The sequence below is a fragment of the Corvus moneduloides genome, chromosome 6 (assembly GCF_009650955.1).
Source record: "Corvus moneduloides isolate bCorMon1 chromosome 6, bCorMon1.pri, whole genome shotgun sequence".
Lineage (NCBI taxonomy): Eukaryota > Metazoa > Chordata > Aves > Passeriformes > Corvidae > Corvus > Corvus moneduloides.
The window spans coordinates 62,252,767-62,276,497 of record NC_045481.1 but is presented as its reverse complement, the minus strand read 5'-3'; the positions used below and the strand labels follow the sequence as shown (position 1 = coordinate 62,276,497).

Sequence of the window (23,731 nt, the reverse complement as noted above, 5' to 3'; positions counted from 1 at the left end):
ATTACTTCATTTGTACATCAAAATATTCATTCTCAACCTTTAGATTATTTCAAGTTTTACCCCCTAAAATTCCCCTACCTGCCCACTACTGATTCCCTCATTCTTCCTTCGATATATTTATTTTCCACCAAGAAGCCTTTCTCAAGATTTATCCTCCATATTTTCCATTTGTCTACTACTGAATAGGCGCCATCTCACCTTGTAGGATTTGTCCCTTACTCCCTCCAAGCCCATTTTAGCCTCTAGGCAGTGATAGTTCACCCGTCTCTGTCTTATGCACACTGGCCAGACCACACCCAAAACCTCTCCTGCTCCCTCCAGGAACGCCAGCCTGGACCATGCAGAGTAACCTTGCTCTCCACAAATGGGCCATTGTTTGGAGGCATTCATCATTAATAGTCCAGTGTCTCACAGTGGTTTTAGCCACAAATTGTCACAGCAGATCTCAGCTACATCTTAGAAACTCTCATGTGAACCATGTGAACAAAAGATGTGATTTGAAGGCAATAAATTCATTTCTTTCATCTCACTGATACAATTTTGCACAGTTTGTACTCCCTGAACTACTTCTGAAAGTTACACCAAATCTACTCCATTTCTTTGCATACTTTCATTATGTCATTAATTACAGGAACAATTCTTTTTGAGGCTTCCAATTAATTCAGTTGACATTTTGCTTTGCAGAGCTTTGGCAAGAAGTCTCTGATTTGCCTCTCAAAAGAGCATAAGGAGAAGCTCAGCAATGCACCTCATCATTGCTACCAAAGATTGTCTACAGGGATTGAGATCCAGCACCAGCTGCCCCCAAGACTTCACCATCCTCCAGAGCCTCACAGCAGCTGGGGAGCCCCTGTCACAGCCAAGCACTGGAGAGCCCCTCCCAGAACTGGGAATTCCAACGGGTGCGTCCACCCGCAGGCAAAGAGGCTTCCGACTATGCTGGGACAGGGCCCAGCTTGGACACTGGGCAGTAAAAAAGGTCACACGACTTCCAGTGTGGGAGCATCTGGGGTCAGCCTCCTCCTGGCTTCCTCCCCAAGCCTGGCCAGGGCTCAGGGAGCAACCCAGGGAGTTGCCTTTGACCATGGACCTCCCAAAATAGCCTTGTCCAGTTTCTAAATACAGAAAGGTCAATCTGTTCTGTTAACGAGCAGATACCTAAATCCTAACACTAATGATCTTGTGTATTTCATGAAGAAGTGGATATAAATAGAACATTTTGTTGAAAGGTTCATCAAGAGCTCAGCTTTGTCTCAGGGCTTGTTGTTCAGGCCTTAGTACTTGACCATTACATATCCAGAGCAGTCCAAGTGCTTCTTTACAGTTGTGGCCAAAGCCCCACATACACACGCACACCAAATTTTCCCAGTGTACCAGTAGAAACACCAACAGATTTAATTTAATTTTATTCTTCAGTCAACTGTTTTAAAGTATTTGAACCTTGATAGTGTGCCCCAGCCAAACCATCTTTAGTTATTTTTACCAGAGCCCTCAGAGTGGGACCAGGCTGGAATTACCCTCACTGGCTTCACCTGGCCTTTCTACCTTCAGCTGCAGCACATCAGCCCTAAGAGGGGTTTTCAGCTCCAGTCTGAAGGTTCCAGGAGAGAGGTGGGGTAGGTTTATATCTGCTCCCTGTCCCTTGCTGTCTTGTTGTTTGGATTTCCTGGACTAACTTGGCTGCTGATCACTGGATGGGTTTTGTTGCTGTCATCATCTCAACTTTGCTTGCCTGGATCTGGAGCCCTCAGGAATTCATCAAGGACTGAAAGGTAAACTGTGCTGAATTGGGAAAGAAGAAGCTGAAAAACTAAATACCAAGACAGCAAGGAATAGATAAAAAAGTACTGTGCCCCACTGGATTAAAACCAATCTTATTTTCTGAAAAGTATGTGCAGAGCTCATGGACAAGATAGAGGGACCAACTGAACAATGTGTGAGCAGTTGCAAAATGTATATGTACTGTATTATGGATAAATAGGTGAAATGTGTAGGTAGAGTAACATGTATAAGCAGTGTAAGATAAGCAAGTAAAATGTATAATAAGTAGAGTATTATGTATAAGAAAGGTATTAAGTAAGTAAGGCGTATAGGTAGTGTGATATGTGGAAGTTATAAGTAGGTAAAATGTGTAAGTAAGTGAACTGTATAAGTAAGCAAAGTGTACAGGTAAGGTATTAGGTAAAAGCTGTGAGATGTGTGAGTGGAGTGTATTTTAAACAATAAGAAGCTTCTCCATAGTCATATTGATTGGTTGTTCAGAAGGCATGAGTTCCCGCAGTCACACAACTTCCAGTGTGGGAGCATCTGGGGTCAGCCTCCTCCTGGCTTCCTCCCCAAGCCTGGCCAGGGCTCAGGGAGCAACCCAGGGAGTTCCCTTTGACCATGGACCTCCCAAAATGGCCTTGTCCAGTATCTAAATACAGAAAGGTCAATCTGTTCTGTTAACGAGCAGATACCTAAATCCTAACACTAATGATCTTGTGTATTTCATGAAGAAGTGGATATAAATAGAACATTTTGTTGAAAGGTTCATCAAGAGCTCAGCTTTGTCTCAGGGCTTGTTGTTCAGGCCTTAGTACTTGACCATTACATATCCAGAGCAGTCCAAGTGCTTCTTTACATCTCTACAGGTGTGGCCAAAGCCCCACATACATATGCACACCAAATTTTCCCAGTGTACCAGTAGAAACACCAACAGATTTAATTTAATTTTATTCTTCAGTCAACAACTAATCCAATTAAATAGCGTGCACTTGGACTCCTTTGTGTGGAAGGGTCAATGCAGTTCCTGGGCATCCTTAACTACAAAGCATGAAAACAACCAATTTTGGCACACAAAACGAAATGGAAAAAAATTAGGAGAAATGACACCATAGATTGGAAGGTATTTGCCTGCCTTTGAATGCAGTGCCCCAGAAGTCCATCACCCATTGAAAATAGGGAACACAACCAAGGTGGACAAGAGCACCAAATATTAGACAAACTTGATGCCTTAAGAGGCCACCTGAAAACAGAGGCTAGACAGGAGTAAGGGAATAAAGGTGGGTATTTATTTGAAAGGCCTTCAAAGGTACCCCTGGGGAGCCAGAGGCCACTGCCAAGATGGACCCCAAGACGGACAGCAGGTCACGAGTTCTTCACACCTTTATAGGTTTGGTTCATTTGTATATCAGGGTTAATTCTCCAATTAAAGCTTCAGTTCTATGATGTAATTCCCCTCAGCTTGCCCCCCTCTCAAAGGCTTTTGGTTTATACTTTTTGGGCCTAGGACAGTCTGGGTGTCCTTGGAGAGCAGGCCTGGAGAGGCTTTGTTTTGTTTAACCAAGCATGAGAGAGCAGAAGTGAACAGCTACAAGGAACTTCAGAGTTACACACTGGGCAGTACAGGATTTGAAAAATATTAAAGTGTCATTCTGGAAAATGATTTCTCCAAGTCTCTTTGCCTCATCCCAAGCCTCTCTTCATCCTCAGGGGTCACTGCACTCACTCCAGGGTACTTGGCATGAAAAAGGAGCAAGTGGAGACTTCATGGCTTCCCTGGGATCTTTTCTCCTTTGACTGCCTCTGCCTTGGGCAGCAACCAGTGACTGGGAAATGCTCTCTGGGAATGCAGGGCAAACCAGAGCCCCTGAATGCAGCACAGATCCACCTGCAAGTGGAAGGAGTGTTACCTGTCCCTAGGATCTCCACTGGAATATTCCAACCACAGCTGCAGCATTTGCCAGTCAAGGTATGCAGAACACAGCCGCATGAACAAAAACACCCCCTTGCCCTCTGCCCCAAGCAGGGATGCAGCAACCTGGGAAGGGAGCAGAGCTTCCCAGCTCCTGTCCCAAACACTGACTGCGGCCAGAACCACAAACACAACAAAAAGTTACAGGTTGGAGAAATTAAGGTAGGAAAAACTCTGTGCTTCCCATTCCCTGCCCAGTGCACCCCAATTCCATGCTAGGAGTACACATCACAGCCTTAACGATACAAACTCCAAGACTTGATATAATTCTTATCTATAAAGGAGCTTCCCAAAGCAATTATTTATCCCAGCAGAGAGCAAAACCCCCTGCACTCAACCAGAACCAGGGGAAACCCCAACCAAGAGTAAAAACAGACACAGAACATCCAACACACATTATTTCAGCCCAAAAAGGATCAGGAAAAAAGCCAAATTAGAGCAACCATTGCCTCCTAACTCTTCACAGAGAAAGACTTTGGAATTCTGAGGCGTACCCTGGGAGACCCAGAGAGTAACAGCCCCTCAGCCCCAACACAGCTTCAACTGGGGCCACCTAACACTTGCTCTCCAGCATACCACATACTTAAACATCATTTTAATTGCAATGTAGTTTAAATAAAGGAATTAAAACGTATTGGCACCCCACTAAAACAGCCCAGGGGAGCCACGCACCAGCACACACCAAACACAAAGCATTAAACACCGGCTCACTGCAGCCTCCCGGCCTTATGAAGCCTCGCCCGGCTCGCGATTGGCCGATGCGCTGAGGTGCCGGCAGCGCTGATTGGACAGCGGGCCCCGCCCGGGAGCGTCAAGTGGGGCTGCAGCCCCGCCTGACCGCCGCCAGGGGGCGCTGCCGCAGGGCGTGCGTGAGGCGGGGCCCGGGCCGTGTCCGTGCGCGGCCCCGGGAGAGCCGCGGCCGGGAGCGCCGGGCCCGTCTGCTTAAACCAGAACGAGGTGACAGCACAGCATTGGATCAGGGATGTTAGGAGACTCATCAGAATTCGTTTCCCCCCCACCGCCGATCCCTCTGTTTGGCCTCAGGAGCGGGAACAGGGGAGGGTCGCGCGCCCCGCCGTGTCCCCTGAGCCCTCAGAGCGTACCCGCCCGGGCTCCCTTTTAAAATAACTTATTAAAGCTCCTGTGGAAGTCAGCGTTGGGGAATGTAAGAATTTCCTGCTCAGGGAAGTGGTGGTGAAAGGATGTTTGTGATGATACCCTCACGATGTCTAGAGTTCCAAAACATCATAGCGTTTGCATTTTCCTTCTCTGTAGCTCACAGGCACTGAGCCCTGGTTGGCTTTGTGGTTTCTGTGCCTGGGATTCCCAGATCCCTGCATCTGAAGCCTGACTGTATCAAAGAAGGGGCGATGATGAGTTCCCTTGGGGCTGAGCAGGGCGGTGACTCGGCTGCCAGAAGCGAGGATGGTGGAACACAGGAGCTGTCCAGGCTTCCCTCTGCTGCCTGGGCTCTGCTTTTGCTTTGAGCTCCTCTGAGGGCTTTTTTGGGCTTTTCTGGACTTGTCTGCCGGGAGCTTTTAGCCCTGTGACCACACATGAGATGTAGCTGTGTGCGAGGGCAAGGAGAGGGTTAAAAGCAGCAGTGGGAAATGCCCTTTGGAGGTGGCTGCTGCTTCAGCTGCTGAGAGCTGGGGCAGGCAGCGGGGCTGTGGTGCTGCTGCTGCTGCTGCCCGGGACAGATGTCAGGAGCGTAACCCGAGCTCAGCCCAGCCCAGCCCGACCTGACTCCACTGGTGGTGGGTGACGGGGCAGGGCCCAGGGGATGCTGTCCTGGGGAGGGGAGGGGGTGTGGGGTCTTCTGTGGGTGCTGACACCACCCTTCAGTAATCCCTCGGTCCCGGCGCCTCTCTGCCTCCAGCAGGAATTAAACCCGGGCACAGCAATGGTGCCAGAGTGGGAGGGAACTTGCAGGGATAGAGGGTTTGAAAATGGTGTGTGAAACCTCACCTCAGACATCTCCTGTCTGGGAAGCTCATGAGCATCAAACACAACTCAGTACAGGCTGAGGCTGGTTTGTTTGTTTGTTTTTGATGTTCTTGGTAGGGTTTTTTTTCTTAACTTGGGTAAAGGAGGTTTAATTTCCTGGCCAACAGGAGCTTTTTTTCCCCCATCTCAGTTCTGTTGTGAGATTCGATGGTTTTGCCCTTGCAGCTTTGTGTACTGAGTCCAAGATTTGGTGCTTTTGTCCACCTCGTGTGTGTTTTCTTCTCTAAATGGCTGTTTGAGCTCTAGGGCATCGTGTTCAAAGGCAAGGAAGTATCTTCTTAACAGCTTAGAAATGAATCTGAATAGGAAGACACGTTTTACAGATAAATCCCAAGTGGAACATGTGACAAAGATAATTTGTTGCAGCCACAGGGATGGATGGTCCCCATACAGCCAGTGCCAGCCTCCGGCCACCCAGAGACTGGGCATCGCCACCCTGGGTGGAAAGGTGGCAAAGCAGACACTTCTAATCAAGTTTTTCTTGTCTGTGTAAGTTTGAGCTGATCAATATAATGTATTTTATTGTTTTAAATAATAGTGTATCCGCCAGAAAGATTTCTAGCAGAGTCTGCCCTCTGAGCCAAAGGGCAAAATTCAATTGAAATGAAATTTTCGTAAGAAAAAGGTGCATTTGTAGAGATTACAAAGCTGAGTCTTCCTTAACAGGCCTGTCATTTTCAAGGATAATTTCTAGCCCAGGGAACACCGATTTCAATGCACTGCCCACACCTGGGAATCAAGTACTGGTGTCATACAAGAATGTTAACACAATATTCCCAGGTTGTGATGGAAACCTAGGTCATGAAGTTGGTTTTTTTGAAGGCAAAAGCCAGTGAATCCATGGATCTCTGTGCTGGCCAGAAGTAACTTTTTTAGATGATTTTGCAGATAAGAGATCTAAAAAATGATTCAGCCTTTTCATTGTTTTTGCCCTGTTTCTCTAAGAAAAACCTGTGTTATTTTTTCCATAACTCCATGAAGCAATACATCTGATGTGTTGGGGAAGAGGAGTCTGTTTTTCTAGTGGGGCTGGTTCCTGCTTTTTTAATGGATCTGTTGGAATATTCATCACAAAAGCATGTTTAGAAGAGGGGGAGTCTGCTTGGGTTGTTGGCATGGGGATGGAGCAGCACAGGGAGAATCCAGGCTTTTGCTGGACTTCTCAGAATGGCACTGGCTGTTGGGATATCCCAGGCTGGAAGCACAGAATGTCACCTGGAACATGAATCTTTGAAAGATCAGTACTGGAAATAATGTCACTTGCTTGGGTAGGGGGCTTCCCTCAGTGTTTGGAGGGTGGGAGCAATGAGGGTGTTCACTATCACGGTATCCCGCAGTGGTGGGGAGAAGAGAGATAGATCCAGCAGGCAGGCATTGTGCAGCAAGAGTCCTTTATTTAATTACTTTACAACTCTTTTATAGACTTTTTTCTTCATAGTCTAATTGGTCAAAGGATCAGCCAACCCTTGGGGTGATTGGCTAAAATCCTAAAACATCCATTGTCAAAATATTTTCCTACTGTACTATAAACAAAGCTCTGCAACGTTGTTGGTCTTCATAGTTTATAGAACTCTGCTAATGTCTTCCGTGAGAGAGAAAATATCTCACGGGACTGGAAAGAAGCAAGAGAAATTCTTGCTAGTAGCAATATTGTATCCACAGTTCACCCCTGGTCCATGGCCATCTCTCTGCTTGGAATAACAAAAAACAAAAGGAGAATCTCTTGCAAAGTTCTATAAATTCTTTCCAGCCTCTGATAAGGGCTTTGACATGCCATGGTGTCAAAGGAGCATTTAATTCTGCATCCCTTCCTTTCCCGAATGCATTGGGATGTTTCCAGCCCAGTGGGAGGCTGCAGACCGTACCTTAACCAGACTAGATTTGATTTTTCCATACAGCCTGGCTTTACAGCTTCATATTTCCATCTATATTTCTCTCACTCTAAAGGACAGATGTAACTGCAGCCCAACCAGGAAATGTTAAAACAAAAATTATACCTTGCTCCCTGCAGAGGTTAAAGGATTCCCCCATCTGTTTCCCAGCCTAGGCTGTGGCAGGAGCCCATCAGGCTGTGTTTGGACACCTGTGGGTTGGTCTGACTCCCTGAACCTCACAGCTGCAGAAACCTCTCATACTGTCTGCCTCCATTCATCTGAGTAAATGCCTTCTGACTGTGCCGTGGAAACTGGTGAGGTGTGCAAGGTGGAATGTAAATGTACCCAGTGTACCTGGTTATCCTAGAGGGAAACTTCAGGTGTGATCAGTGTCTGATGGAGCCACAGGGCAGTGGGACCAGCCTGTGTGTCTGCTCGAGGACATGTTTAACTGCCCATGTTCTTATCTAAAGTATTTGTTTTTTAGGGAGCCCCAAAGGCTGGGAGATGGAAGCTTTGAAGCTGTTGTCACTCAGAGTTTGAAAACATCAATGTTGGTTTATTGTTCCATTGGGGATCTGCTGAATGTCAGGTGGAACTGTTCCCAGTCCAGTGGCTGTTCCCATCACAGGCAAAGGAAACCTGAAATCCACAGACATCTTTCAGCTTGGACCTTTGCTTCTGTTGGGAAGCAGACTTGGAGCCTGGGGCATTGCAACCCCTATTCCTGCTCAGGGGAATGCCAATTCCAAAGGTATGGTCTTTTTTGATTTTTCTGCACCGTCTGTTTCTGTAAACTGGGCATTTTCTTTCCCACACCAGTAAAAGGCAGCTGGTCCCATTTTTGTTTGGATCTAGCACAGAAGTGGGATCTTTATCTTGTGCTGAAGGGGCAGTGGGTTGAGCATCTAGTAAAAAGACAGGCTTGAAATTGTGTGGGAAATCCAAATCCCTACAAAGCCATGGGGCTTGATGGGATTCATCCAAGAATCCTCAAAGAGCTGCTGATGTCATTGAAAAACCTCTCTCAATTTTTTGAGCAGTCTTGGGAATCCAGCGAGGTTCTGGCTGACTGGAAGTTGTTCCGATTTTGAAGAAGGGCAGGAAGGAGGGCCCTGGAATCTACAGGCCTGTCAGTCTCACTTCAGGGCCTGGGAAAGTTATGGAGAAGGTGATTCTGGGAGGTATTGAAAAATACTTGGAGGACAATGCAGTCATCAGTCACAGCCAGCACAGCTTCATGAGGGGAAGGTCCTGCTTATCAAACCTGATTTCCTTTTATGACAAGGCAACCCACGGGAGCAGCCTGACCTTTAGTCCTGGGGGCAGTTCTGGGCACCACAATATAAGAAAGACATGAAACTATTAGAGAGTGTCCAAAAGAGGACAACGAAGATGGTGAAGGACCTTGAGGGGAAGCTGTATGGGGAGCAGCTGAGGGTACTTGGTCTGTTGAGCCTGGAGGAGACTGAGGGGAGACCTCATGGCAGTTACAACTTCCTCTTGAGGGGAAGAGGGAGGGCAGATCCTGATCTCCTCTCTGTGGTGACCAGTGACAGGACCTAAGGGAATGGCCTGAAGTTGTGTCAGGGGAGATTTAGGTTGGATAATGAGGAAAAAATTCTTCACCCAGAGGGTGGTTGGGCACTGGAACTGGATCCCCAGGACAGTGGGCACAGCATCAGCCAGACACAGTTCAAGAGGTATTTGAACAATGCTCTGGGCCACGTGGTGTGACTCTCGGGGATGGTCCTGGGCAGTGCTGAGAGTTGGACTTGATCCTTGTGGATCCCTTCCAACTCAGCATATTCTCTGATTCTCCTGGATTCTTGTAGCCAATCTTAATAGAATCCTGGAATGGTTTGGTTTGGAAAAGACCTTAAAGCTCATCTTGTTCTACACCCCTACCATGGGCAGGGGCACCTGCCACTAGACCAGGTTGCTCCAACCTCATTTTGAACACTTCCAGGGATGAGACAAGTGAGCTGTGGTTTGAGTATAAGGAATTTAGAATGGATAGAGAGGTGATTCATCATCTCTGATGACTGGAACTGCTGATGGATACCAGCTCCCATGGGATTGTGGCCCACCAGCAAGGTCCCTGTCAGCTCCCTGGTGTGATAATGCCAGCCATGGCACTTGTAGAGCTGAAAATCTCCGAAATGCTCAAAAATTTGACACAACAGATAGGGGTTTGCTCTGTGGTTGCTCTGAGGAGTCCCCAAAGCCCTGTGGCTCATTCAAGGTGAGATCATCTCCTGCGGGTAATCACTTCCAAACTCAGAAGCTCAGAGAAGTGATAACAACCTTCTTTGGGCTTTGCCACTCTCCTGGGGCTGCAAGAGTCCCCAGATCCCCAAATTACATAAAAACATCTTTGCTGATGGTGGTATATTTTTAAACTCACCTGCAGAGCACCTTAATATCCACCCTGAAGAGCATCAGAGGGAAGCAGGCAGAGTGCAGAGATGTAGTGGAGGATTATCCTGCAGAACCATGAGCAAGGACAGCGCATGCTGAGCCACCCATCTCCTGTTGTTTTCTCTTGCAAAGCTTTGATTTTCATCTCAGCTCATACCTGGAGGCTCCTGGGCTCATCATACTCTGGGCTTAGCACCAAATCTAGGTGATCTGCAGCGGTGTGTGGTGAGGACACCCCCGTTGGAGCACTTGCTCTGAAGTCTTCTCCTCACTGACCACGAAGGTCTCCTGGATGAGGACTGGAAGCTCTCCTGTAAGGAACACTTAAGGATCTTACCGTTGCTGATATAAGGCATGTCCAAAAGGTGATTTTTTAAGTTACTTTTTTTTTCCCCAAAAGAAATATTTTCAGGAGGAGATTGCTCAGCTTTGGGTGTTGCATGTTTTTATTTGAAGACTCCAGGAACAGGGTAAAGAGCTGGGAAAATCTTTTACAGCCAAACCCGTGCATCCAGGAGGGAGGGGAGACTTCATAGTTAGGAAGTTTTGCATGCCCCTTCTCTGGAAGCATTCAAGGCCACAATCTCGTCTAGTGGAAAGTGTCCCTGCCCATGGGGTGCAATGGGATGGTCTTCAAGATCCCTTCCAATCCAAACCCTTCCAGGATTCTATGGAGAAGACAGACAAAGCAGGCAGTTGGCAGATGCCAACCCAAGGATGAATAATTAATTCTGTGCTTTTACAGCTTTTATCAGGTTTCTCTTTGCTTCCGGGTATGTTGGATGATCTCAAAGTCCCAAACTGAACACACATGTGGCAGTGCAGGTGGCTGCAGCCACCCTGACTCCTGAGGATACAACCAACACCAAGCTGTGGTGGTCAGGCACTGAAGTTTAGCAACCCACTCTTAGTTAGGGTAAGAACCCACAAGCCCCCAGTTCCGCAGTTTACGTATTTTTATATGATTGGTTTGTGTTTTCCCCGCCCTGTTTTATGTATAAGTTTGTTAATATTAATTTTCCTTAAGTTAATATATATTAGTTCTAGAACGCGCCACATTACTTGACACCCCATTGGTTCCTTCCCTAAATCCCTCCTATGTGTTAATCTCATTGGTTCCCTTGCTCTCAACTCCGCCTCCTATCCCATATCCTATTGGCTGTATCCCTTATCTCCACCTTTCCTATCCCCACTATAAAATCCCTGGAAACCCTCGGATCCTTAGCTCTTCATCCCTTTCACATGAATAAACCTTTTGTGTGGAATTTATATGAGGAGTCCCTTCTCTCTGCTTCTTTGCCTCCACCTGCGTGCCTTCACACCCTGCTCAGAGGCAGCTCCCTCGGGTGAGGAGCTCCCCCTTTCTGCTTTTTTCATGTGCCGCCGTAAATCAGTCGGAGTGCGGCTGGACCTCCGGGCTCTCTTTGAGCTAGCGCGCAACCTGACACACGCATGGGATTAAAGGCGGCGCCAAGGTAAAGCTACTGAGTTGTGTACCCTAGATCTTCTCCCTGCCTGTACTGTGACTTCTCCCCAGCTCTTTCTCATCGATCAATGCCTGAACTCTTGCTTTAGATCTTGTAGGATTGTCTCCAAGCAGATCCCACTGGAAAGAGGGTTTTCCACTTGGAAGAAATCTCCGGCAAGGAGGTCACTCAGTGAACACGCATGGAAGGAATGGCAGGAAGCAATTGCTCCCAAGCAACCGAGTTCATCTTGGCAGGGTTCCCTGAGGCACCAGCAGCTCAGGTTGCCCAGTTCCTGCTGTTCCTGCTCACCTACCTTGTCACCATCCTGGGGAACCTTGGGATGATTGCCTTGATCAGAGTCAGTCCCCTGCTCCACTCCCCCATGTATTATTTCCTGGGCAACCTGGCTTTTGTGAACCTCTGCACTTCCACCATCATCACCCCCAGGATGTTGGCTGGGGTTTTGTTGGGGAAGAAAGGAATCACCTATGCCGGGTGCATGGCTCAGGTGTTCACTTTTGACCTGTTTGAGATGGTCGAGTGCGTCCTGCTGGTTGTGATGGCTTATGACCGATACGTGGCTGTTTGCCACCCCCTGCTCTACCCCCTTGTAATGTCCCCAGAGCGCTGCTCCCGGCTGGTGACCGGGTCCTACCTCCTGGGGCTGATCAACGGTGTGGGACAAACCATCAGCATGTCCAGCTTGTTCTTCTGCGGCTCCAGCGCCATTGATCTGTTCTTCTGTGACATTTCCCTGCTGATCTCGCTCTCCACCTCCAACACCACCCTCAGCCTCAACATCATGAGGACATCATCTTTGCTCGGTGTTTCCAGCATCCTGGTGGTCCTGGTGTCCTACATGGTCATCATCTCCACCGTCCTGAGCACCAGCTCTGCCGGAGGCAAGCGCCAAGCCCTCTCCACCTGTGCCTCCCACCTCACCACCGTCAGCACCTTCTATGGGTCACTGATTTTCATGTACTTAATCCCCAGGTCAGAAACCTCCAGGGGAGGAGATAGATGGGCTGCTGTGCTCTACACTGTGGTGACCCCTATGCTGAACCCCTTGATCTACGGCCTGAGGAACCAGGTGGTAAAGGAGGCTTGGAGGAGACTCAGGAAAAGAAGATCAGTGGCCAGATACACTGGAGGTGTGGGTGATAGCCTGGGATTTTTGTGAAATATGTCAGGACATTTTCAGGGCCTTCTGCACTTTGATTTAGGTTATATGCTGGCTGGTTCAGTATCAGCTGAGAATAACAATTTCACTCCAGTTTTGGTGTTTGGATGAGGCTTGGAGCAACCTGGTCTAATGAAAGGTGTCCCCGCCCACAGCAGGGCGTTGGAACTGAATGAGCTTTGAGATCCCTTCCAACCCAAACCATTCCAGAATTCTGTGACATATTTGGTGTTAAATGTTTTGGTGCACAAGCACTGTATATGTGAAAAAAACCCAAACCCTCCAATTTGTGTTTTATCTCACCATGTGCCGGGTCCATGGTGAAATCCAGAGTGATGGAGCTCTCCTAGCGACACAGAATAACTTGGGATGGAGGAGAAGCTGCTTGGTTGGATTAAATCAAGGCAGGATCAAGGAAATTGCTGATTTATTGATGACATACAACTCACAGGCACTCAGGGTCAATCAGCTGAATCCTTTGTTCCCAAAGCTTCCTGATAATTCCCTGGTTATTATTTAATCCAGCTGCCTGGATCAATCCCCCTGAACTATTCATGCTCCTGTTCCTCTCTTATCAGCTGTGCTGACCCCCCCATGGAAGGGACCCCAGAGGCCCTCAACTCACATGCCCACAGATATGGAGACAATGTCCTCAAGTTGCACCAGGGGAGGTTTAGGTTGGATATAGGGAAAATTTCTCCATGGAAATGATTGTGCAGCCCTGGATCAGGCTGCCCAGGGCAGTGGTGGTGATGCCTGAAGAGGCCTCCTAGAAACAGAGACTAGACGGGAGTAAGGGAATAAAGGTGGGTATGGGTGGACTTGATGATCCTAGAGGACTTTTCCCGCCTAACCAATTCCATGATTCTGTGATCAGGACCATGAATTGGGACCTCCTTGTGCTACTCCTGCTGTTCTCCCACCCTTCTGATCCTCCCTGCCACCCTCAGGACGTTGTTTAATTTAGATGCAGAGAAGACAGTACATTTTTTCTTTAAATATGACTAAAGACTATTTTTAATCTTTAATCTTTCTTTTAATGTTTTATTTAAAACATAAACCCCCCATAATTATTAATTTAATAAAACATTGAGACATTTAAAACATAAGCCCCAGAACAACTCTTCTTGCTCCAGGGCCTTAAAACCATTGTTTGGCAATAAAATATTGAATATTTTTAATAATATTTGAAAAATATTCAATATTTGAATAATAGTTTGAGAAACCATTCAGTGACTTTTGTCCATCTGGTCTTGCCTTGACCATCACCTGACCTTTAAACAGGAACATGAGCCCTTAGTGAATTAAACCCTGAGTCTGTGGCCATGGCATTGTCACTCTGCATGTTGTGGCTTCATGCTGGAGCTGCTGCTCTCAAAACCGAAAGGTTTTGGCTCATTTTGGAAGTGGGGATTGGGTAAATGGGGGTGAACTGTGTCCAACTTCTGTGAGAACAGCATCTGACCATGAGAGGAGCTGGGACCATCAGCGGGGTTTGAGGAAAGAAATGGAACATCCAGCACTGATATTTGCTCCTGAGAGACAAACCCCCTTCATGTGTCATCCTGTGTCCCTGCCCGTGGCATGGGATGGAATGAGATGAGCTTTAATGTCCCTTCCAGCCCCAGCCATTCCAGGATTCTCTGGCCAATGCAGATGACTGCAGGTGAGTCTCCTGCAGCCATTTTGAAGCACACATTGCAAAATGGCTTTTCAAAATGAGCTTTCCTGGTCAAAAATGGGCAGATGGAAACCAAAAAAACTTGGAAAAGGGAAAATGCTGAGTGTTGCCCATGGGGGAATAATTGTCCCAGACACTGGGACAGGCTGGAGAGCAGCTGTGGACATTGTGGTGGCCACCAAGATGGAGATGAGCCATCGATACTTCCTGAGTGCAAGGACATCCACCAGCAGCTGGAGAAAAGCACAGACAGCCACTCAAGTGACTTCCTGCAATGAACCTCTGACTGAGATCTAGAGGAACAGCTTTTTTGGGGTGGGGAGGGGAGAAGAGAAATATAGAATTAGAGAAGAATTTTAAAATCTTTCAAATTCAAGCCTTTAGCAAAAATCCTTGTTTTGGTGTTTCCTCCCGACAACGTTGTGTTCACAAATGGCATCACTCAGGCTCTGCAGGCACCAATTCCGATGTCCTGTGGGGATCCCATCCCTAAAACTCCAGGGAGGAACCTCGGGATGGCTCCCAGGGGCTCTGGGGAAGGCTCATTTTGTGTTCAGGTGCCTCAGAGACCCTGTGGTAATTGGTTGCATGGGGATGGGGCTAAACTTAAATATTCCGGCCACGTTAGAGGATGGAAACAGAAAAGTTCCAGGTTTTGGCCAGACTGATGGAGTGTGTGGACTTCAGCTCAAGGACCTGTGAGTATCTTATTAACCAGAGAGGCTGAAATTTTAAGTGGTTTTGAGACAATTTTTTGCTGGATGGGGAAAATTATCCTTCCCAAGTGTTTGTGGAAGCAGGAACTTGTCCATGAGGGTTTTTATGGAATATAATAAATAACTCCAGGAAATCACGAAGGTCCTTCCTGATGGCAAAACATTTACTCCAGCACATCTGAACCTTAATTCCTAACTCAAATTTTGGATGAATATTCCTCATATCAGCAGAATTGGGAGGCTCACTCTGGGCAAATTGACTGAAGGGTCTGTCTGAACCTAAAAGTCTTAAATTTGGCTCATCCTCATCACCAGAAAATGTAAAAATAAATTGCAGCAGGAGAGTTCCTGCAGAGTTTTCCTTTCATGCCAATTAGCAATTGAAACACTTCTCCAAACCCTGGGCTGTCTCTCAATCCCTGAATCTCAATTTCTTACACCAGTCCTTTTAAATTCTATATTCTGAGAGATAAATTTAAATATATATAATTACATATAATATAGAAAATTAAATTATATGTATTAGGAAAATATTTATATGTATTAATTATATCTATAGCTGCATATATAAAATATATATAAACCTCTATATTAACTTTTTTTATATATTAAAATGGTTATATATATATATATATATAGTGGTAAATAAATTCTCAAGCTGCCATTTAATTTCCTGAAACTATTTGAGTTTATTTAACTAATTATGTTTATTTACCAGTGCAGGTCTTCTCCTTAAGGAGCTGCTTCCAAAGTCATCCATTCCCAAGGGAAATTTCCTCCTCCAGGGGCGGGCAGTGACAAACCCCTTGGTGTTCCTGTGAATGAGGATTACAAACAGCAGGGTTTTTGGTCAAGTTTTGGTGCTCTTTGTGAGGGCAAATTATTCCTGTCTTCCACACTAATATTGGAAGAAATCTGGGTTTATTTCTCCCTGGAAATTTTGGTCTAGGAGATAAAATCTGATCAAGCAAAAAGGGCCTGAGATGTGAGCAAACAGGTGAGATTTACCCAAAATAAGGCTGCAAGGAGTTGCTCTGTTGCAAGGAGAGGGCCTGAGGTGGGAGCCTGTTCTCATGACAAATAATCATCCAAGCTCAGGGTCTCTGAGGTGAAACCCAGGAATTTATCACGGAATCCATGGTTTGGGTTGGAAGGGACCTTATGGATCCTCCAGTGATGTTCCACGGGCAGGGACACCTTGTGCTAGCCCAGGTTGTTCCAAGCCCTGTCCAACCTGGCCCTGAAGATCAATCATTTCATAGCAGCACTACCTGGATTATTTTCCAATTTACATCTATTTCTTTCTATTTATTTGAACTGTATATCAGCATCTTACTCCCCCCAGTTCCTCATGGCACCACAACATTTTTGGGGCCTCCAGGGTTTTAAAACCCTTTTCTTTCTCCACTTCACACTTCTCAAAGGAATGACACAAACATCACCATATTTAAAGAGTTTTTTAAGTTCCAGTTTGAACCTGAATTTCAGAGTTTCACAGGAAGGAGGGAAGAATTTTATTTTATTTTCATATGTTCTGACTCTTCAAAAAAAATTTTTAAAGATGTCCTGACCTGTCACTGGTGCTTTGTCTCCTTTGGATCTTCTAAACCAATGAGGCTTGGGGTTGTTTTTTGGGTGGTTTTTACTGTTTTCAGTTTGGTTTTCAAATTAGTAATGATTTCTAAAGTCAGGATAAATTACTGTAGTTAATGCTTTGAATCTGATGAGTAACAACCCCCTTAATGTGTTCAGGAGGTGGAATAAACCTTCCAATGTGCAAAGTGATTTATCAAACCCAATCAGTGGCTAAACCAGACTAAAACCATTAGAAACAAACTCAGTAGTGAACTTTGGCTGTTTTAAAATGTATTTTGAACCAAACAGTAAATCCCACAGTTCCTGCATCTCCAGGTTATGTTTGCTGATAAAAATAAAGGCATTTTTAACGTGTTTGTGCAGAAAACAGGAATGTGCTGACCCTGCATCTCCATTTTCTTACAGCACCTGCATTAGGATGGCAGCCAAAGGAAATGGAACCTCCAGTGCTCACTTTGTCCTCTTGGGATTCTCCCAACAGGGCAATGTCCAGGTTGTTCTCTTTGTGGTCTTCCTGGTGATCTACGTGATCACCCTGCTGGGGAGTATGGGGCTGCTGGTGTTGATCCAGCTGGTTGCCCAGCTCCACATCCCCATGTACTTCTTCCTGAGCAGCCTGTCCTTTCTGGACTTCTGTTATTCCTCCTGCATCACTCCCAGGCTGCTCTGGGATCTCCTGGATGAGGAGAAGGTCATTTCTCATGCCGCATGCCTCACGCAGTTCTATTTCTACGTGGCCTTTGCCACCGCTGAGTGTTACCTCCTGGCTGCCATGGCCTACGACCGCTACGTGGCCATCTGCAGCCCCCTGCTCTACTCCCTCTCCATGTCCCGAGGGCTCTGTGTGCTTCTGGTGGCCAGCTCATGCCTGGCAGGGGTCACAAATGCCACCCTCCACACGGGCCTGGCCCTTGGGCTGAGCTTCTGTGGCCCCAATGTCATCGACCACTTCTACTGCGAGGGGCCCCTGCTCTTCGCTCTCTCCTGCACGACCCCGCGCCTAACGAGCTGGGGATGTTTGTCATGGCAGGCTTCAACCTGGCTGCCACCATCCTGGCCATCCTGCTCTCCTACGCCTTCGTCCTGACCGCCATCCTGGGCACGCGCTCGGCCGCAGGGAAGCGAAAAGCCTTCTCCACCTGCACGTCCCACCTGGCTGTCGTGGTGGTCTCCTATGGATCCTTCATGGCCATGTACTCCCAGCGCAGCTCCAGGAGCTCCCGGGTGCAGGACAAGGTGGCCTCGGTGTTCTACACCATGGTCACCCCCATGCTGAACCCCTTCATCTACAGCCTGAGGAACCAGGAGGTGAAGGCTGGGCTCTGGAGACTGATAGGGAGGAAAGGTTCTGCTGAGAAATAGTATTTCCTTTTTTATTTGTCTTTGCTGCCTGATACTATTTGAATTTCAGGAATTTAAGCCCTTCTTGATCACTTGTAGAGCTTGAGGACCAGGGACTCTTCATCTGTTCTGACTACAGCTGCTGCAACCATTTCCTTCTTTTAGGATGTAAAAAAAGAAAAACTTTTCTCTTTTCTCTCACACACCTGATTGTGACTCCTTCTGTATCTGACTCTCTGGGTTTTTAGACACATCCCTGATAGTGTAAAAATAAAATGCAGCAGGAGAGTTTCTAAAGTGTTCTCCCTTCTTCCCAATTAGCAGTTGCAGCACTTCTCCAAATCCTGAGCTGTCTCCCAGTCCTTGAATCTCTACTTCTTACTGTAAGAACTGGTGTTCTTTTTATTTCCCTGTGATGTCAAGACGCCAATTACATATTTCAAGAGATAAATTTATATATATTTAAAATCATATATATTTTAAGAAAAAATATATAAGGACATTTTATAAACAAATTTTCTTTATATACATAAAGAAATTTATGTATTAATATCTTTATACACATAATTTTATATATATATAAAGAAGTGGGACATAAACCCTCAAACTTCCATTTAATTTCCTGAAACTAATGGTGCTTATTTACCAGTGCAAGTCTCCTCCTGAAGGAGCTGCTTCCACAGTCATTCATTTCTAAGGGAAATTTCCTGTGTGCCACCCCAGGGTGGGCAGTGACCAAACTGAAGGCCCAAGCTTGCTGAAGGAGCAGAGAGCCATCATCTGCCAGCTCCTATGGATTCTGGTGGAATTTTGATCATATTTTGGCTTTATTATTAAAGAGGTTTTGCTTAGTTTTGGGCAATTGTGTGATTTCCCCTCTAAAATAAATCATGAGACACAGAGGAAGGATGAACAAACTGTGGGAAGTACAGTGAAACTGAGCACAGAAGGAGAGGCAGGAATGCTGACCAGGAGCAGATATGGGGTAGAAACAGTTACAGAATCCCATAATCATTTAGGTTGGAAAAGCCTTCTAAGATCATGGAGTCCAGCTGTTAACTCAGCACTAACCTGTGTCTGAGCTCAGTCAGTAGAGGTGACCCCTGAGAGCCCCTTCCAGTGCCTAAAGAGGCTCCAGGAGAGCTGCAGAGGGACTCTGGGCAAGGGCCTGGGGTGGCTGGACAAGGAGGAATGGCTTTACACTGACAGAACATTTAGATGGGATATTGGGAAGGAATTGTTCCCTGTGAAGGTGGGGAGGCCCTGGCACAGGGTGCCCAGAGAAGCTGGGGCTGCTCCTGGATCCCTGGCAGTGTCCAAGGCCAGGCTGGATGGGGCTTGGAGCAGGCTGGGATAGTGGAAGGTGTCCCTGCCCATGGCAGGGGATGGCACTGGATGAGCTTTAATGTCCCTTAACACAATCCCATGGCAACACATTGACCCTCCAGCTTTTTGGCTCCAGGGCCTGGATCTGGCAAACAAAGCAGCTGGAGAAGTTCACTTTGTCTTTAACAAGGAAGAAAGTTTCTTCCTTGTTTTTCTTTGTTAATTAGTCTCTCATGGCTTGTTAAGAAGAATGACAAAAATTGTTGTTGAAAAGCCCTCTGAGGAGCTCCATGATGATGATTAGGAAACTTTCTTGGCAAAGCCCAGGAGATCTTGTTAAGCTGATGATTCCTTGAAGGGTGGTTGGTCCCCAAGGATCCCTTCTTGCCCTGGGAATGGGAGCAGCATCACTTGTGGTGGAAATAGCTGTGACCACCTGTATGGTGGGACTCTGGAGCATCAGACCTGCTGGTGGGCTTTCTTAATTCTTCATTAAAACCTGAAAATCTTGAACTGAAGGAGAGTGGGTTTACACTGGGTATCGGAAAGAAATCCTTCCCTATGAGGGTGGTGTGGCCCTGGCACAGGTTTCCCAGAGAAGCTGTGGCTGCCCCATCCTTAGAAGTGTTGAAGGCCAGGTTGGACAGGGCTTGGTCCAGTGGAAGGTGTCCCTGCCATGGCAGGGGGTTGGAATGGCATGAGCTTTACAGTCCCTTCCCACCCAACTTTGATATCAGAAGTCTCTGTCTTGCCAAGCCCTTTATCATCTACTTATATCGATTCCAACTTCTTCATCCAGCTCCAGATCCACCTTTCCCAGGTGGAAGCCATTTTCCCCCAGACCTAAACCACCTCTTCTCCTGCTGTTTTTTTCCAGAGAAGGAGGACACTGTTCACCATCCATTCACTTTTCAAATGGAACTTAATGCTCATAGAACTCCTCAGAACACAACATCTACACAACACAATGCCAAAGAGAAAATTTTCCTGCTTCCACCTTTCCCTGCTGCAGCCAAGGCCTATCTCCCTGTGGAGTCAGAGCTCATCCCACCCCTCAAAGGTGTCAATGGGTGAGGGACAACCACAATCAGGTGTGTGGAGAAGAGGAGGAAGAGGGGGAAAGTGTCTGCTGACCTTATCCAGGCCACCCCTATTGTGAAAGGAAGTTGCAGGATTGCAACTCAGTTTGCCCTCAGAAATGACAAATATCCTCTGCAATTCGTTGGGATGAGCAGAAATTAGGAGGTTTTTCCATTAAAAGTGCATGCCAGGAAAAGATGAAGGATTGCTGCTCTCCCCCCAGTGTTGTGGCCATTCCTGTACCTTCTTTATTGAGCCATGATTTGGAGAACTGTTGTTTTTGGCTTTTTTATGGCCTTTTCCAAACCCAGACGGCTCCCATCTGATCCATAGATCAGGTGTTAAGGATTCTTTCTCCTATGAAAACCAGACACATGCTTAAATTTTGAGTGAAACACACTTGTTAGGTTTTCATGGTGTGTTTTGGCACTTGGACGCTTGCATTCCCCTTGATATTCCAAGGTGTATCTTGAGATCCTGACTTGCATCAGTTTTTTATCCTTCTAAGTCTGGCAAAAATGCACTTTTTAAGCCTTTTATCTTATTTTTTTACCAATCAAATTAAAAAAGAATCTTCCTCTTCCCAAATGCTCCCTCCCACCCCAGAAGCTCAACTCTAATAAATAACTCACAGGTAGTAATGCGGAATTTTATTGGAGTTTAGGGATAAGGACAATAATCTTGCAAGAAAAATACATATTGCTCAGTGCAAAATAAGTTATAAACCAATAAAACTGTGATTTGTTCTTCCTGAGAGAAAGAGAGGTTTAATTGGAATAATAGCCTGGAATAATTCTGAGTGATTTCTTTCGACAGGCTGGTGGCTGCAAAGGGAATTCAAGTTTGAAGCTCCCACTCCTGGTTTCCTCCCAAGGAATATGTGACTGTGAGGTCTATTTCTCTAGGATAAATATTGTAATTGAGTTTTGTGAGGAATTGTGGAAGAATCTATATAAAATTGTTAGGATCAGGGAAAAATCTGATTATTTTTATGGATCATCTCTTACTTTAGAGGAATGGTTTGCTTCCACAAGGGCATAGAGTGGCAGGACAACATGGAATGGCTTTAAGCTGAGACTAGCTTTAGATGGGATTCTGGGAAGAAATTCTTCCCTGTGAGGGTGGTGAGGCCCTGGCACAGGTTTCCCAGAGAAGCTGTGGCTGCCCCATCCCTGGAAAAGTTCCAGGCCAGGTTGGATGGGGTTTCGAGCAGCCTGGTCTAGTGGAAGGTGTCCCTGGCCATGGTGTGTAGGACCAGATGATGATCTTCAATGTCCCTTCCAACCCAAAGCATTCCAGGACTCCCTGATGCCATGAGTTGCACCTCTCTGATGCCGGCAGTGGTTTAACATCCTCCTCCTGCACTTCCCCAGCGCTGCCTTCACCTCCTTGTTCCTCAGGCTGTAGATGAAAGGGTTGAGCATGGGGCTGACCACAGTGTAGAAGACAGAGGCCACCTTGTCCCGGCTGCCGTGCCGGGACGCCGGCTGCAGGTACATGAAGAACAGAGCCCCATAGAACAGGGACACAGACACCAAGTGGGAGGCGCAGGTGTGGAAGGCTCTGGCCCTGCTGGGTGCCAAGCGCATGCCCAGGATGGTGTGGAAGATGCGGCCATAGCAGAGCAGGATGACCAGGCTGGTGCCCAGCCCGTTGGCGGTGGCCAGGGCGAAGATGGCGGCCTCGCTGCCGCGGGTGTCGGAGCACACCAGCCTCAGCACAGGGCTGGCATCGCAGAAGAAGTGGTCGACCTGGCGGGGCCCACAGAAGGAGCCCCCAAATGTGCAGCTGGTGTAGATGAGGGCACTGAGGGAGGCCACGAGGTAGGACCAGGCCACCAGCTGCCAGCAGGCCCGAGGGGACACGACTGTGACGTAAAGCAGGGGGTGGCAGATGGCCACGTGCCGGTCGTAGGCCATGGTGGCCAGGAGGTGACACTCGGCCGTGGCGAAGAGAGCAAAGAGGTGGAATTGTGTCACGCAGCCAGCCCAGGAAATGGTTTTATTCCCAAATAACAGGTCTGTGAGCATTTTGGGGGAGATGATGGTGGAATAGCAGACGTCGGCCAGGGAAAAATGGGCGAGGAAGAAGTACATGGGGGTGTGGAGGCTGGGAGCCACCCAAACCAAGACCATCAACCCCACGTTCCCCACCAAAGTGATGATGTAAATCAACAGGAAGAGCCCAAAAAGAGGGGCCTGTGCCCACGGAGTGTCTGTAATTCCCAGGAGGATGAATTTGGGCTGCGTGTGGTTTCCTCCCATGGCCGGGTGCTACCTGCTGAGGCAAAGGGAAGAAATACATCAAAATGGTAAACCCCAGAGTTTAGCTTTTGGGCCATGTTTAACTCCAACCAATCACCATTTAAATTGCCATACTTTGCTATTTTCCATGTCTTTTCCAAACATGAATTCTATAGTTTTTTACTTATCAGCTGAGGTGCTTGGGAAAGTACACGGAGCTTGAAGTAACACGAATGGCAAGTTTGTTTTTCCATGCCTGGATGTGTAAAATGATGGATTTACTCTGGCACATATTAATTCAGAATGAAAAAAAGAATCAGATAGTTATACCCTTATGGTTTGAAAGAAATTTGTTTCCGACGACAGCTCGGAGGAATCTCATTGGAGATAACATAAACCTGGAGTGGGAGAAAGTCCCAGTGCCAGTGAAATCCCAGATTACACCACATTAAAAACATTTTTCCTTGGCTTTTAATTATTAATCCAGTCCATCAAACTGTATCATTCCCACTGGATAAAGTTCACATGGATAAAATCATATTTTATACCTTTCTGAGCTCCAGCAGGCTGAAACATCCAAAAACCATGGGAATTAAGATAAAACCTACTTGGAATGGGAATGGATTTTAAAACAATCCAATTCCAAAGGCTGATTTGTTAACAACTGTATTCTGCTGACAGTTCTTTATAACTAAATAAGACTCATCCTTAACACTTCCATAAATCCATTTATCTTGCTTTAGCTGCCTAAGGAAAATAAAAACCAATTTGCACAAGCCATTACTCCCATTTATTATAAAAAGTCCTACTTTTGGGAGGCTGTTTTCCAACACAGCCCCCAAAAAAAGAGGATATGAGGACATGAAGAAGGAAGTCAGCTTCTTTCTCTTGGATTTACAGCTCTTCCTGTGCCCTCGCTGCAGTGGTGGGAGCCAAGGGTTTATCCCAAAAGCAGCAGAGAACATCCGGGCTGATGTGGAGAGGGATGGGCTCCTTCCCTGACTCCGACAGCTGAGCCTGTGGGTGACAGGGCTGTAAATATGTTCCCTCTGCTCTCCTGG

General features: G+C 46.8%; 3 protein-coding genes across 3 annotated transcripts; 2 read left to right on the top strand and 1 right to left on the bottom strand.

The window, feature by feature from the left end:
• The first annotated feature begins 11,715 nt into the window (after positions 1–11,715).
• LOC116445996 (olfactory receptor 8H1-like) lies at positions 11,716–12,687 on the top strand. Its single transcript, XM_032113193.1, has one exon. It carries the CDS (start codon positions 11,716–11,718, stop codon positions 12,685–12,687), a length of 972 nt encoding a protein of 323 aa, XP_031969084.1.
• Positions 12,688–17,095: 4,408 nt separating this feature from the next.
• On the top strand, positions 17,096–18,042 carry LOC116445419 (olfactory receptor 1030-like). Its single transcript, XM_032112021.1, is given in 2 exon segments — positions 17,096–17,666; positions 17,669–18,042. Coding segments are annotated over 2 exon segments (942 nt in total). The 5' UTR covers positions 17,096–17,098.
• Positions 18,043–21,695: 3,653 nt separating this feature from the next.
• On the bottom strand, positions 21,696–22,717 carry LOC116445995 (olfactory receptor 5B21-like). Its single transcript, XM_032113192.1, has one exon. It carries the CDS (start codon positions 22,689–22,691, stop codon positions 21,696–21,698), a length of 996 nt encoding a protein of 331 aa, XP_031969083.1. The 5' UTR covers positions 22,692–22,717.
• Between the last annotated feature and the right edge of the window lie 1,014 nt (positions 22,718–23,731).